General features: G+C 33.2%; 1 protein-coding gene across 5 annotated transcripts in view; it reads left to right on the forward strand.

Moving 5' to 3' along the window:
- The window catches only part of ARID4B (AT-rich interaction domain 4B), a 148,046-nt gene that overhangs the window by 98,763 nt on the left and 32,356 nt on the right, over positions 1-16,927 (forward strand). For 3 of the 5 annotated variants that reach the window (XR_012001063.1, XM_072755938.1, XM_072755939.1), the window contains exons 13-17: positions 401-495; positions 1,356-1,453; positions 2,794-3,037; positions 3,360-3,535; positions 7,768-8,022. Coding sequence is in view for 4 of the 5 variants with exons in the window: in XM_072755938.1 (XP_072612039.1) it covers positions 401-495; positions 1,356-1,453; positions 2,794-3,037; positions 3,360-3,535; positions 7,768-8,022 (868 nt within the window). In the remaining variant the exon portion in view is untranslated. The remainder of the gene's footprint in view (positions 1-400; positions 496-1,355; positions 1,454-2,793; positions 3,038-3,359; positions 3,536-7,767; positions 8,023-16,927) is intronic. The other 2 variants (XM_072755940.1, XM_072755941.1) reach the window with 2 other exon arrangements.

The following is a 16,927-nucleotide window of genomic DNA, read 5'->3' on the forward strand; positions in this document are numbered from 1 at the left end:
AGAAATCTGGTATGAGAAATGTATTTAAATGAAATGGGCTTGGGACGCCTGGGTGGCTCAGCGATAAGCATCTGCCTTTAGCTCAGGGCGTGATCCTGGAGTCCTGGGATCGAGTCCCAGATCAGGCTCCCTGCATAGAGCCTGCTTCTCCCTCTGTCTATGTCTCTGCCTCTCTGTGGGTGTCTCTCATGAGTAAATAAATAAAATCTTAAAAAATAAAAAAATAAAAAATAAATGGGCTTAAGTAGTAGACATCATGTTTTTGATTAACAAGGGACTTGTTTTCTTTTATATACACACACTTTGCACCATATATATTTAATGGTGATATCTGAATCTTCTGTAATTTTAAATTAAAAATGTAGCATGATTATAATATATTTTGTATTTTCTTTTATAGGCACGCCTATTAACAAACGGCCTGTACTTGGATATCGAAATTTGAATCTCTTTAAATTATTCAGACTTGTACACAAACTTGGAGGATTTGATAATGTAAGTATTACAGTTAGAAATGAAACATTTTTTGTACATGTTTTCTCATCTAAAAATTCCCTAAAATTGTACACTAATAAAAACTTTAGAAGGAAAAGAAAATGTAAAGCATAAGTTAGAAACATTTTCCTCAAACCAAATAAATTTATTAAAGTTTTTTTTCAAATGAGCTTTCTGATTTACTGTGAAGTATGCCATACTTTCATAAACCACCTATGTTTGAGTATTGGTAGAAGTTCTTCCTATGTTCCTTTTCCACTAGACTGTAAGGTCTTTAAGAGTTAATAGTCTTTATTATATCCTTAATCTCTTCCTTGGTATCTGAAACATACACACACATGCACACACATACATGTGCCTACACATATGTGTATATATAGAAACCTGCAGAGAAATCTTCATTGAACTGAAGAAATTATCTTAAGGCTGCCATGATGGTGGCCATGTATGGTGCCCATCCAGTTATGATTATTCTGGGGGGGGAATGTATTCTGTAGAACTGCTTTGATTTATTAAGCTTATAGGTTTTATGGGAGCTAATATACTACTTAAAGAATTTTATCTATATCTCTTCATTACAAGTTTTGATTTAGAAATCTGAATATTTTCTTTTGTACTTGCTAGGGTTAATTTAAAAATTAAATGGCCTAATACTTCAACATTTATAATTTTGAGATTAAAAGTTACTATAAAATATTGTAAACCAAATTTTTTATTTAGAATTTATTAAGCTAGTTGTTTTTTTTTTATTCCTTTGAGACCAGAACTAACATACATAAACATATATATGCTACATTAATCAAATTTTATTATAGGTCCACCTTTTAACTTGGGAGTTTTCATTTTACTTTGTCTGTTAGATTGAAAGTGGAGCTGTTTGGAAACAAGTCTACCAAGATCTTGGAATCCCTGTCTTAAATTCAGCTGCAGGATACAATGTTAAATGTGCTTATAAAAAGTAAGTTACTCAAAAAAAAAAAAAAAAAAAAAAGTAAGTTACTGTTCTTGATATACCTATATTCACTACTTTACCTAGAAAGCAGGTTAGATTTATAAGTGAGGCTGATTATTTCTTCTAAGAAGAAATCAGAATTTACTCGACTAGTCACTTTATAATAGCATTCTCTACAGTATACGAATACTAGATCTATGTGATACTGTATAAAAAAAGTTTTTGTGGCCAAGTAAATTTGGAAAGTACTGTGTAGAGCTTAAAATGCCAAAGTGTGGGCAGCCTGGGTGGCTCAGCGGTTTAGCGCCACCTTCAGCTCAGGGCGTGATCCTGGAGAACCGGGATTGAGTCCCACGTCAGGCTCCCTGCATGGAGCCTGCTTCTCCCTCTGCCTGTGTGTCTCTGCCTCTCTGTCTCTCTCTTGGTCTCTCATGAATAAATAAATAAAATCTTAAAAAAAAAAAATCCCTTAAAAAGTCAAGGGTTGAATCCTGGTTCTGCCAGTTATTAGCTTTTATGTCCCTGGGACCATTTATTTATTCTCCTAAGCTTCTGTTTCCTTGTTTGTAAGGAATAATAATACTTGCCTCATTGAATTAAATGAAATTTCACGTGAAAAGGACTAGTGCTTGGCGTGGAAGAAGTGTCCCATTGATGCTAATACCTTTAATAACTACTATTGTTACAGTTACAATATTTAACATTCTGATTATCTTTTTACTTTTAGTGTAGTTTTTTTTTTTTAAGATTTATTTATTTGAGAGAGAGCAAAGGGTGAGGGGATAGGCAGAGGGAGAGGAAGAGAGAATCTTAAGACTCTGAGCTGAGCATGGAGCCCAACATGGGGCTTGGTCTCATGACCCTGAGATCAAGACCTGAGCTGAAACCAAGAGTCTGATGCTCAATGGACTATACCACCAGGTGCCCCTAGTATAGTTTTTTTGTTGTTGTTGGTTTTTTTTTTTTCTAATGATAGTCACACACACACACACACACACACAGAGAGAGGCAGAGACACAGGCAGAGGGAGAAGCAGGCTTCATGCACCGGGAGCCCGACATGGGATTCGATCCTGGATCTCCAGGATCGCGCCCTGGGCCAAAGGAAGGCGCCAAACCGCTGCGCCACCCAGGGATTCCCCCTGGTATAGTTTTTTAAATGACTTTTTTTCTTTGAAAAATGTTTTGATTTGGATTAAAAAGATTGGGAAGAACTGAACTATAATAAATGAGAATATTAATGTGGCTCAGTATCTGAGAACTTAAATAAACACATTTTAAAAACCATAACTCTATAGCAGTATTTTGAAATGTTTTCCCAAATGTAATTTCTCTTCATGTTTCCAGATACTTATATGGTTTCGAGGAGTACTGTAGGTCGGCCAATATTGAATTCCAGATGGCATTGCCAGAGAAAGTTGTTAACAAGCCATGTAAGGAGTGTGAAAATGTAAAAGAAATAAAAGTTAAGGAAGAAAATGAACCAGAAATCAAAGAAATAAAGATTGAAGATGAGGAAAATATAATACCAAAAGAAGAAAAACCTACTGATGATGATATTGAAAGAAAGGAAAATATTAAGCCCTCTCTGGTAAATCAGATACTGTTAATAGTGCTATGCCTTCTTTGATACATTTTCTACATCATCTGTAAAGTTTTCATAGCTAATTTATCGTAAAATGTTATATTTTATTTTTTGTGTATTTTCTTTATTAAGTGCTACTTTTTAATTTAAAATTAGCTGTTAGCTATTTTTGCTTAGTATTTTAGAAATTACAGGAGTTTCATAAAATAACTACTACCTTTCTCAAAGTTAGTATTGGTTGTTACCTCCTTTTGGTAACAATTAGATCATGGAATTAGGTTGGCATTTTATACTTTTTGTTGGTTTAGTTCCTCTGATCTTTTTCTAGGGAAGTAAAAAGAATTTATTAGAATCTATACCTACACAATCTGATCAGGAAAAAGAACTTAACATGAAAAAAACAGAAGAAAATGAAAATCTGGAGGATAAAGATGAGGAGACAACTGGGATGGATGAATCCCTCAGCATAAAGGTAGAAGCTGAAGAAGAAAAAGCAAAATCTGGGTAAGAAATTTGTTTTTGGTTAAGATGCATTTTGGCTGAATGAATTCTTGTAATTTGCTCTTTGTGTGTGTATGTTTGAATCTAAATTTGACAAAATATAGGATTATTGAGTGGTTTGCATTTTTTTGTAAGTACCATTTGCCTCCTTCAGAGACCCTGCTAATGCAAATTTGTAGCAAAAGGTTTGATCCATTCTTCTTGCTCTCATCATGGAAATTTATGAAATTTTGAGCTAGAAAAAAAGGACTTCTTACTACATTAAGCTCTGCTGAATAACCAGATAATAGAAATTTGGGAAGATGGCTTTCTGTAATGTTTTGTAGATGGTATGTTGGTTCTAGATTTTAAGAGATGTATTAATTTCTTAAGCAAAAAGTAAAAATGGAAAAGTGCTAATAGTTTCAAAAGGCCAAGATTGTTATATTGTGTTTAATGTGACAGTAGCAATTACTTGTTTTGGTTAGTTTGGAATGATGAACTTACTTATTTAGCAATGTAATTTATGCACTGCCACTGGATCCCTGGATTTTGTAGGTGAATTTTGGCATCTGGTCTTATTTCTGAGGTTTAGAAAACCTAAACATCTCCATTGTTAATGGTCCATTTAAATAAGTACAACCAAATGTTTTTGATCATTTTAGTATTTTTCTGAAATTTGGCCACAGCAAGCGGACAAGCAAGGGACGGGAAGCAAAATATGCTTCCTGAATATAGTGAAAGATGTTTGTTTAGTGTACTTGGTTAAATATCTTTTTGTACAAATGTGTGTATCAGATACTCCTAACTACTAATTGGAGATTATTTCAGCTATTAAGAAACTTAGTAAGTACTTAGCTTTTTGCCTAAAATCTCTTGATCATTTTAGAGTCTTCTGAAATTTTGGCTGCAGCATGCAGATAAACATGGAAGGAAAAACCTGGGTGTAGATGAATATAGTATGTTTTCTCATTATACTTGGTTGTAGTTTTTTTGTGCACATGTGTTTTTGAAGTACTCCTCGCTGCTGCTACTGGAGACCATTTCAACTCTTAAGAAACTTAATAAGATTCAGCTTTTTGCCTAAAAATCTGATTTTAAATCTGCATATATTTCTGAAATATTTACTGTGTAGGAGGCACTGTGACAAGCCTATTTTTCTTTTTGTTACTAATTAAATTTTCAAGTTGGTGTTTCAGCTTATTTTATAGTATAAACTATATATTATAGGTTTTAAAAAGTTCTTCAAATATATATACTCTTTAATTTACTACATATATTTATAAATGTATCATACCACAAACTGAAATCTTCCTGGTGTGACTGCCCTAATTTGGTAGATATTCTTTAGAATTATTATGTGTTGGGAATGTCCAAGATTGATTTCTGAATTTTATTAGGTAAGTGCAATAGAAAATTTTTACAGTTATAAAGAATCTTATGTATTTCTCTAGCATGTAAACTTTTTCTAAGAAATTAGCTACTACCAGGAACTTTCCATGTCCTTTTCTCATAGTCCAGGTGTAGGAGATAAATAAGTTAGTTCAGATGAAATGCCAGGTTCAGTGCCTGGCCTATAGTAGTTATTAACAAATTATAGATTTAAAAAAACTTTTGTTTCATTGTAAGGAGTGTGTCATTAAACTGGGAAAATTTGATATTTCTTTGTGAATTCAGGTGAAAAATACTGATACATTTGGTTTCTCAGCGTATAGTTCTTTAAACAATAAACTTTAAACAGGTGTGTGTGTGTGTGTATATGTGGGTACACACATGGCATGCAGCGTGCATGTGGATGTGATATAAATTTAATTTTTAAATTCTGTATGCAGGCTACATTTTATACTTTCAAAGGATATTTTGTTCTGTGTTCTATCTGGCTTAGTGCATTTACCTCTGATTTTTGCCACTGATTTATTAGAGGAAGGAGTAGAATATTTTATTTGCCTGATAGTAATTGTGTTGTTTGCTTTTTTTTTTTTTTTAAATTTTTTATTTATTTATGATAGTCACAGAGAGAGAGAGAGAGGCAGAGACACAGGCGGAGGGAGAAGCAGGCTCCACGCACCGGGAGCCTGATGTGGGATTCGATCCCGGGTCTCCAGGATCGTGCCCTGGGCCAAAGGCAGGCGCCAAACCGCTGCGCCACCCAGGGATCCCTGTTTGCTTTTTTATACTTTAGTATATTACTTAAGTGCTTTTCATTTGGTTTGTGTCTGAGGTTGATATTCAGTGTGAGAATTTTATTTTAAATTTTTGTTTGCTTTATTTTTGCAGAGTATTAGGGTTTTATTCCAGATTAAAATAAAGATTGACCTGGCTGCCACTTTAAAGTAGGGTTGTGTTTGCTATTATTGGCATTTATCAGTTGTGTTCAGTGCACTGTATAATGTATGACATAGTTTTTAGAGTTTGTTTTTATTTAAAAAAACTTAAGACATTTTATTCTGTATCTCTTTTCTCTTATATGATTCTGAGGTACATGATAAATCTCTTTTCTCATTATACTTGGTTGCATGATAAATTTCTAATTTTGTTGTGGCCATTAGAATACACTTCCTTTTCTCCCTGATACACAGAGATATAAGCTTATGATTTAAACAAGTAATACTCTTCCCCCCAAAATATCTTAAGCATTTATATATATATATAAACATTTATTTAAAAATTGTTAATAATAATTTATCATCCAGAATACCTTTTTCTGGTAATTTCCTAGACATTTTAGCCTTACTAACAATTATTTCTTCATTATAGACATGTTAATGTATTTTTAATAATAGAGTTCCTATTTTTTGTCTCAGATTATATCTGATTTTGTTTAGGTCTTAATTTTTAAGTACCTAATCATTTGAATATAAATGAATCTTTAAAAACAGAAATAATTCTTGAGATTTTGTAGACTTTGTGATGTATTTCAGAGAAAACTAATGCATTTGTTACTTTTGTAAACTTAGACTTAATTTCACAAGGCTTCCCTTCATCCCTTCTGCCTCACCATGTAGAAGGAAAGAGCTAGGAGAATAAAAAACCATTTTGGTGTTGCTAGTATTACTATAGATTATTTTTGTTGCTTACACAACTGCATAATTAGGAATGATAATAAAATATGTTATTGCTAAGAAGTTTGCATATAAGAATATAAAACATTAACAGTAGAGAAAGCTTTTTATATAAATATTCATCAATTTTTAAAGCGTACTTAGCTGTCTTGCGGTTCTGTTTTATGATCTTTGTCAGCTTTAAAGTGATGGATTCTTTTTGAGAGAAAAATTATAATAAGTATAGACACAGTTTTTATACTGTGCACAACAGATGAAAACTTAGAAGTAAATATAGTTGAATTTCATATTGAAGATTTTTTAAAAATAATTCTAGTCTTTGGAAAGATTTATAATTTAAGATTTTCTCCAACTTGTTTAGTATACATATTTTTGACTAATATAGAATGAATGTAAATGCTCAGTTTTAAAAAGCACAAAATATTGAGAATTTTGAAATAGTTGCAGTGCTGCTTCTAGAATGATTTGACTTTTGGTTTCATATTACTTGGATTTGGCCTCATATACGTATTTCATTGGAACTTTAAAGTTGAGAGAATTGGTAGAAGACTTTTTTTTTTTCAAGGTAGTAGAAGACTTTCAATAAATTTGCAGTAAAGAAGAAATTGTAGCTAAGTTTAGAATAGAAAAAAAAACTTGATGTGATAGTGAAGTTAGTCAAATATTACTGTGAAAGGTAAAATATCAGTTAGCATAACATTTAAAATTTTGGTTGGAACACCTTTGGAACTCAGTAAGAAAGACCAGCTGTTGGCTAGTAAAAGTTTTTGTTTTAAACATCCTGAGGATGGAAATATTTGAATAAAAGTAATTTTTAGTCTGAAAATGGCTATGAGGTGTAATGATTTTTGTTTTTGTCAACGCTTCTGTGTAAAACACTTATAATAAACATGGAAAAGTTGTTATATAGTCGCCCTTACTAGTTTCTTACACAACTTCTATTCTTCTGGCTATTGGAAATTTTCTTTTAATGCATTTTTCAATCTTCATTTTCTCTAAATGTATCTTTCTGTAACCATGGTCATCTTATACAGTTTTAGTTTTTACCATTACATTGAAACTCAGAATTTCATACACACAGAACCTGCTGTTCCCGGAGCAGTCACAGCCACAATTTTTATCATTTTATGTGGTTTGGAACTGAAAAGCTTATGAGGTGTCTTTTATTAACTGCAATTTTTTAAACCTTTCAAGAGATGAAACGAATAAAGAGGAAGATGAAGATGATGAAGAAGCAGAAGAGGAGGAGGAGGAGGAGGAGGAAGAGGATGAAGAGGATGATGACAACAATGAGGAAGAGGAGTTTGAATGCTATCCACCAGGCATGAAAGTCCAAGTGCGGTATGGACGAGGGAAAAATCAAAAAATGTATGAAGCTAGTATTAAAGATTCTGATGTCGAAGGTGGAGAGGTCCTTTACTTGGTGCATTACTGCGGATGGAATGTGAGGTAACTTGAGTTTTAGCTAGTGATTACTACCTGAAAACACTTATAAAATAATTTTCTATTTTAAAATTGAATTAACAAATTACATTATCAATATTCTAATTGAGGTCATAGTACCATATAAAAAAATACATAGATTTTAGCATGTAAATGCCTCGCGTAGTGACTTCCTACTTACTGTTTTTAATACTCAGAAGATACCCTTAGTGTTTAGAAAACTGAAATCCATACAGTTGCTTTTTATGTTATACATGTAAATTAACAGAGGCAATATTATTGGGGAAATGATAGAAAAATCTTTTTTAAAGAGCGTCTTGATGTCTACTAGGCTTCTTGCTCTTGCATTTTCAACTACATTGCCACAATAACCTCTTCTCTGTAATCTTAAGTCATATTTCTTTCCTTTAGTAGGCAGGGATTTTAGAGTCGCAGTTTCTTAATAAGCTTTAGCCATTTTAAGAGGCCTTTATTTCCTCATTAACAGCTCTTATATTACAGCCTTGTTCAGAAGCCTCTGAAATTTGTCTGTTTGAGACAATATGTTAGAAGTCTAAGCAAGTCTGCTTAACTAAAATAGAGTATACTTTCTGACTGCTGGTAATCCTAGGAATGAAAGGCAAGACTAAGATTTGGTTTTAGGTTGTGTTCAGTGGCTTAAATTCTTTTCTTACACAAGTTTTCTTTGGCTTACCCAGAGAAATTTAGTATTTGAATTTTATCCAAAATTGGCAAGCCCATTTTAGGATCTGGTCACTTAGATGATCTTTTAAGAAAAAACAATTCATTTTGGAGTATTTGATATTATATTTGAAATACAGTCTATAATAGGGTTGTTGCCCTTGAAAAGTTCACCATAGGAATCTTAAGTGGTGGTTTCATGGTGTGCCTTGTGTCTTCAAGGAGGAATATAGTTCCCATGCTTTTTATTTAAATTGTATTCTGTGATTTGGAAAGCTATTAAGAAAACATCATCTCAAAGTCTGTTTCTTAACAAAGCTGTATAGTCTCTTTTTCTTAAAAGTCTATTTTATGTCGTCCTATTGTGGCAATGGGAAGCTCTAGAAGCATGGCTAATCTTTCTTATTTAGAGAAAAGTACAGTTCTCATCCATTCTGATGCTTGGAAGAAAATAACAATTTAAGTCAAAAGGAAACGTTTAGAAGTTTTGTTTGGGACCCGTTCTTTATTATTTCTGACCAGCAGAGTTAACAAAGTTTTCAATTTTAAGAATACTGTTATCATAAGTGTTGTCCTGGAGCATAAGCTTTTCCAAATAATCAGTTTCAGCATCATGTGTAATTTATTCTTTTGTCTGTTGGCTCTTAGCTGCCTCTGTGGTGCATGATTTTCCTCACCTAAAGGGCTGGCTATTAATGATCATATTCAAAGGAAGATACTTGATATCTCAGATATATCTGCTATAAGAATATTTTGCCCAGTCTTTGATATTTAATCATTTTGATCTTACTAAGTGATCTTATTAATATAAATGTAGAGGGAGTTCCATTTATGCCTATAATGTAACTGTAAAAGTTGAACATGTTAGTTTAAAATTAGGAAGGAAAAAATTGAATCAGGAAAATTAATAATTACTGAGTAATGCCCACAGATAGATAAGCCACATCATCTTTTACCTCTCCTTTCAGTTCTTTAGTCCTACTCTGCTGGTTTATTTTCTAATGGCCTTTATTAAATACTTTAAATTTTGTGACAGAATTTACTGTTCTCCAACTTGAACCATTATCAGGGCTTGATTATTTTCTGTTATCTCATTAAACAGAAAAGAGGTTTAGTAGGTGGAAGAATTGAGACATTCATTAAATTATTCTGCAAGGAAGATAGAGCTTTCTGTTTGCTAAGAGAAGACTGACTAATCTCACCCTAGAACACGTGGATTTTCGAGAGTAGAGAGAGAATATCGATATTTTAGCTTTCAAACTGGTAGGGGGTTGGGTAGGATAAGGGGGAAGACTTTAAATTGAGGCCTTCAGGTTTTTAATAATACAGAAAAGCAAATGAGACCTAGTTCAACAAAACAAGCTTATGTTACTGAGAAGGATGCCATCTACTTCTTACACCTCAAGCATTTATATGGTCTGAACTTTCAAAGAAGAAAACTGACCAACTTGATGAAGACCTGTAGAGTGGATCTCTCCACACTCCAGCATCGGAGAGAAAACTGTAGATTAGCAGTTAATTTTCTTTTAGTCAATAGAACAATACTCTTATTTCTCTCTGCAGTAATAACCAGTCTCTTATTGATGAATAAGCAATAATTATGATTTTTGCTGCTCCTTCATGTCTGAATCTAATCTAATGAGGACTGCAACAAATCCTCATCAGTTCTACAACAAATTGCCTATCATTCCGGGGATCTTCAGCTTGATCTTTGAATTTACGCTTATGAGTCATGAAATTAGAAATGAAGATTTATGCATGAAAGTTCATGAAAATAGTTTAATCTTCAGTGGCAGTCATTCATTACTATAGCAATTTAGGACATTTTATATGGAGCTATATATATGAATTTTGTTTGATCTGAAAGGTCACTTTCTAGTGAAGACATTTTTCTTAAGAGTATCTTTCTTTAAAAAATACTCTTGTTCTGGTAATTTCTATATTTTCCCCTTTTTCTAAAGTGCTGTGTAAACATTTACATTAATATAATTTTCATTTGTACCCCTATTTTCCAACTGAAAAATGTTAATTTTTGCTACACAAAAGATAGTGTTTGGGCCAATTTGTTTTTTTATTACCACCACCACAAAAAAAAAAAAAAATTATAGGCTTACATCCAGTTTTCTGGAAAATAGCCAGAACTCTGGATCTTAAGCCATATAATGGCTTATAAATGTATAACACTCCTATAGAATTTTTCAGATGAGGTGCCCGAATATACAACTATTGTCCAATACAAGTAGATTTGTTGGAGAAAAGTCAGTGCTTTTTTATAAATTGTTTCAACTCTTCTAAACAGAACGTTCAATCTAGAAAAATGGCAAAATATATTAAAATAGAAAGACAACTATTAATATTATAGTATGTTCTCTTTTAGTCTTTTAAGGTACATAGCTCATGTTTTTAAAAGTTATAATCGTACTTCAGTAATTTTTTATAGTAGGCTTTCTGTTTTCTCATAGTGATGTTAATATTTTATAGAAGTTTTTATTTTTTAGTACCATTACCTAATTGATCACTTTCATTCTCAAGTTTCTAAGTCATGCCATAAATATGAGATGGTATTTTTTGAAAGTTACACTTTGAAATTCAACTGCTATGATCTCTGTTGTGCATGTTGGGTTTATCCCTGTTCAGTGATATAGCTAAGTGTATTTTGGCTATCTAGACTGCTTGGCTTGGGATTTAAAAATACATCAGTACTGTATTATGTATTGAGGCTGATATGTTTTTTCTGTTTCCAGTTTGGCTTTCCATAATCAAGGGGTTGGGAATTTGATTAGAAAATTTTTTAATATTGAGGTTCATCAGCTCCATTAAGAGGATACCCCGAATAAAAAAGGAAAAGCAACACTGAAATTTCAACTGTAAAACTCCTAAATAACAAGTTCTGTTCCATTTTATAAGTTATAGGAAACTGAAAATAAGATAAAATATACTTAAGTATATTACTTGAAATAAAAATGTATCTGTTATAAAAATACTTCTCTAAGCAAACTGGCTTCTCTTTTGAGGGAATGGGGATGGGGGAGTGATCAAAAGCTTTCACAAATGGGTTCAAACCCATTTTTTATGCTAACATTCAGCTGCTTTTTAACAAACATCTATTCCTTTGTTTGGCATACATAAGTTCAATATCATATGCAGGATATTATTCTTGGACTGAAGATATGAAGAAGTGGTTTACCACTAGAACACTGCTTCAGTCTCACACTCTTACTCCTGGCCTGTGCAGCTGATCCTGGCTGAAGAAAGCAAAAAACCATGTTGACTTCTTTCAAATTCATGACTGTGGGAGTGCCTGGGTGGCTCATTGGTTGAGCATCTGCCTTTGGCTCAGGTCATGGTCCCAGGGTCCTGGGGTAGAGCCCCACATCAGGCTCCCTGCTCAGCGGGGAGTCTGCTTCTCCCTCCCTGCTTGTGCTCTCTCTCTCTAATAACATCTTTAAAAATATGTTTGTTTAATAACAGAAATGAGTTGTGCATAAGTTTAGCTTTGTTAAAAAAATAAATTTGTGACTATGAACTTCAAGTGGCCAAGATATGTCCCTCTTCCATTCAGTCTCTCAAAAGACTGTTTCATACTGTTTCTTAGCTACTCAACTAATCAGCATCTCTTCCCCATCCTCACTTGCAGTTAGTGACCTTACTTTATGACCTCATTGAAAGAATGAAATGAGAGGAGGATTTCTATAGCTTCCACATCTACCTTCTTACTAGCATCTGCTGCCACATTCTCTGCCTCATCTTTGAAGTCATCAGTGAACAAGCATGCTACTATACTATCTCAAGCCAGTCGTCGTCGTCTTTTTTTTTTTAAAGATTTTATTTATTCATGACAGACACAGATCGAGAGAGAGAGAGAGAGAGAGAGAGAGGGAGAAGCAGGCTCCATGCAGGGAGCCTGACGTGGGACTAGATCCCTGGTCTCCAGGGTCACACCCCAGGCTGAAGGCGGGGCTAAACCACAGGGCCACTGGGCCTGCCCTCAAGCCAGTCTTCTAAATTTCATGCCTTCTTGCCTAAATCAGAGACACGGGTCCAGAAATTCTCCCTTTTCTTCTTCTCTGTTGTCAATTTCTCACTCTATTCTGAATCATCCATGTCTGGACCTGTGGTTATTTCTCTCATCTCAAAACTCACTTGAGCTTTCCCTGCTTTTTCCTACTGTGTCATTTCTTTTGCTTCATTTGCCACCTAGCAAAAATCTTTGAGTTTACACTTGTCACCCAATTTCTCTCCTGTCGTTTTGTGAAAACCCATTCCAATAGGGCTTTTGCCCCTATCACACCTCCCTGTCACTAGTGACCCCATCTAGCTGAATTCCATCCTTATTTCCTGAACTCTTGTTACTTGCTTTCTCAGGGGTATTTTACCCAGCTGATCGCTCCTTCCATGATAATTTTCACTTGTGTTCCAGCTGCAACAGCATCAACTGTTTTTCTTGTTTATTTTCTTTTACTGCCATTCCTCAATTATCCGCTTTTGTCTCTTCTTGCCTGTGTGTTTTCTTCTGTAAAATTGTGCTCTTCTTTTATCTTTCTGGTATCCATTTTAACTACTTTTACATTTTGTTCCTATTTTTCCAGTCCTAATTTGAGTCACTTTTCTTATACTGAATTTTTCCAAATTCTTTTTTGGAGCCAAAGGGATTTGACCTTCTGGAATATAGCTACACCTAGGACTGTGGGTACATTTTTTTTAATTGTTCAAGTTTTCTACTTGCACCACAATACTTCCCATTACAAAAGTGCATTTAACTCTAAAACATGGGGAAAAAAATCCCAATTCCATATTCATTCTATTAATATCCCTTACCACATGGAGAAAAGTATATGCCTGTATATAGTAAGTAGGAAACAAATACTGAATTAAATTGGACCTGCTGGCAACAAAATAGAAATAGAACAGAAGTTAATCTAAATAAAAGGGAATGGTGTATAAAAATGACACCTGTAGATTATAGAGACTAATGGGGGATTGGGACAGTTGTGGCCTGGCTCTCTCACTGGAGCCTCTTGATGCTTTTATATATGGTAACTCTTTGTTTAATTTTCTAACTGTCCAACCATTTTCCAGAAGGGCTATACCATTTTACATTCTTACCAGAGTTGTATAGTGGTTCTAGTTTTTCCACGTCCTCACCAACATTTGTTACTTTCTGTTTTTAAAAAATGTTTATTAAGCTAACCTAATGGGTATCTCATTTGGTTTGGATTTTCGTGTTTATAACGATTAGTGACATTGAACATCTTTTTGTGCACTTTTGGCTATTTGTCTTCCTTGGGGAAATGTCTGTTCAAGCCCTTTGCCCATTTTTGAATTGTTTTCATTGTGCAGTTGAGTGGCAGGAGTTTTTCATGTGTTCTATATATTAATCCTTTCTCTGATACATAATTTGCAAATATTTTCTCCCATTCTGTGAACTCTCAGAGTTGTCTTTTCACTCTCTTGATGGTGTCTTTTGATGTGCAAAAGTTTTAAATTTTGATAAAGTCCAAATTCATCTATTTTTTTCTTTGTTGTCCATGCTGTTGGTGTTGTATGCTAGAAAACATCGCCAAATATAGTGCTGTGAAAATGTCCCTGGTTTTTTTCCTAAGAATTGTATAGTTTTGTCTTTAATACATAAGTTTTTGATCCATTTTGAGTTAATTTTTAAATGTAAGTATGGTAGTCAGTTCTTTTTTATGATATCTTTTTTGTTGTATGGATAGCCAATCTCCTCTAATTTGTAGCCAAAATGGAGTTGAAGGTGAGACACTGGAATGAATCTGATTGGAGATACTTCTACTCTATGACTCTCCTATTCTGTCTCCTTTTGTCCCTTTAAGAATTTTTATGTCACTTCTGCTCAGTTTCTCTGTTCCTTCCATCTGCAGAATGTTGTACATCCTTACTTTTTTTTTTCTTCTTTTACTTCCTATGTAATCTGATCCCTATCATACTTTTCGTTTTGTATGCCATTGGACTTAGGAATGTTGATTAAAGAATACATAGTTTTTCTGTTTCTGTTCTTTGAAATAATTATTCTGGTAATGATAGAAAGGAAAGGAAAGTATTCTAGGAACTTGTCTTTTTATTGCTATAGTGTGAAAGTTAACTATAAAGACCATTTGACAGTGGTTTCCAAGTGAATATCTGCAAACTTGTTTTAGAGGGCAAGGAGGGAACATCACCCTATTCTTTTAACTAAATAATTCCAATTCCCTTTGCATGCTTTTCCTCTTGTGTCCCATTCTTTTTTTCTTGTTACCTCACTGTCATGTTTTCCAAACTCTCATTATCCCCAACCCTTTGTCACAGTTCCCCAGCTTACTCGAAAGCACAATAAAATTAAAAAGTACTATGGCAGTCAAATGGCTGTTACCATTCCTCTGAAAAGTTCTTGTGCAGATGCACAATGCAGATGCTTTGTGTCAGGCAGTCCTCTAACTGTAGAGACAAAGCAGTGAGTAAAATGAACATAATAATTTGTACTTTAAAAATACGACTTCTAAGTGGACTCTAGTTTTTCAGTGCAAGTGAAAATAAATACTTCCTTCATGAAAAAAGATTAATAGCTTGGGTATTTTTGCACTTAGATGGGCTTGCTTTCTTTGTGAATTCAACTTAGAGTGTTTCCCAAACTGAACCTGTTCCATTCAGTAGTTCTTGTATATTGGCAGGTACATTTAATGTAAAATGTAAATGTGGACCTGTTCCATTGGGTGGTTTTGTAGATTGGTAGGTACATCAGTATCTTTGTCTAACTGTGCATAAGTACCAATCCCCTAAACTTAACAACTGTTAATAAAGTAAACTTTTCAGGTACTTTTAAAAGTCAGTATTTGCATCACAAAATACAGTGAATGCCACGGTTGTTAACCATTTGCAGTGATCTCTATAAATAAGCCTGGTGTAATGCTTTATGATGTGTTCTTAACATTACATATTACCTCTGCCTAAAGACCTATACCTTTGTTTCATTTTACAGAGTTAAAATCTTCAGGAAAAATAATTGATACAATTACTACACCATGCTCTTGGGCTGCTGTGTCAAATATTAAATATGATTATGCTATAAAATTCAAGTTAATTGTCATTCTGTTATATTCTTTATTATGATGAACATCATTCCTGTGTCTTTGATGTGGACTTAATATTAAGTGGTTATATGAATTGGAAATATGAAATGTTAATGGCATGCTTAGAATTTTATTTTTTCAACAATATAATGCTTTTATTTTTGTTATATCTTAACATGACAGAAAGCATTAAATTATGTTCAATGAGTCCTAAATTTTGCTTTAGTTATTCTCTCAGATTGAAAATATGTGTGTAAATTGAAACTATTATGGAAAATTCATATACTAGGCAAATATCGATCAAATAGCTTATAAAGTTTATAATTTAATAACTATTACTGCTTTTCATATGAGTTGGTCTTTTTTCCTATTACAACATTATGCTTTATATTCTATACCTTTTTACTCTAACGACTAAGGGGGAAAATTTTTCTCCTTGCTAAGATAGCTTAAATTTCTACTTTAGATGTGAGGTTTTTAAAACCTGACTAGTATGTGACATATATTAACTGTTTATATATAAATAGACAAGATATGAAGTACGTATTGTTCAGCTGTTATTAAATGAGTCTAACCGTCACAGAAAACAAAATACAGATGATTTTAATATTTTATCTAAATTAATGGTTGGTTCTTAGATTTTATAATTTTTTTATAATTTGTATATATATTTCAGATGGAGCTTTTTAATGTCAGTTTGGTTTTGCTTATGAAATTATTTTTAAAATACTTTTATTCTGCATGTAATTTTTTTTAAATCTCTGAAGTTATGTCTTTTGGGGTATGTATTGATACACACTGATAATATTTCTTTGAAGGTGGTTTGGTTGGGTTTAAGAAGAACCAAAATGTGGATTAATGTGGGCAACAGAACCATTTTGGTTTCTTATATCTGATTGATTAACAATTCTTTTCCGTTTTTATCATTGCTAAGATGATTTGCCAACACATCCAAACAAAAATCAGAAAGCTGTTTTTCTCTGTTTTTCTCTGGTGAGAGCAAGTATATTATGGTCTCTGAATGGTTCCTTCTAGCTTTGTATGAATATTTAAATTGAACACATTTTTAAAATTCCAATATCTATGTGGCTGCTGCTTTCAGAAGGTTCAGAAGGTTTGTATTGTTAATTTTGCCATTTCTGCTTAGTATTGTCTTCTGTGTT

The sequence above is a fragment of the Vulpes vulpes genome, chromosome 4 (assembly GCF_048418805.1).
Source record: "Vulpes vulpes isolate BD-2025 chromosome 4, VulVul3, whole genome shotgun sequence".
Classification (NCBI taxonomy): domain Eukaryota; kingdom Metazoa; phylum Chordata; class Mammalia; order Carnivora; family Canidae; genus Vulpes; species Vulpes vulpes.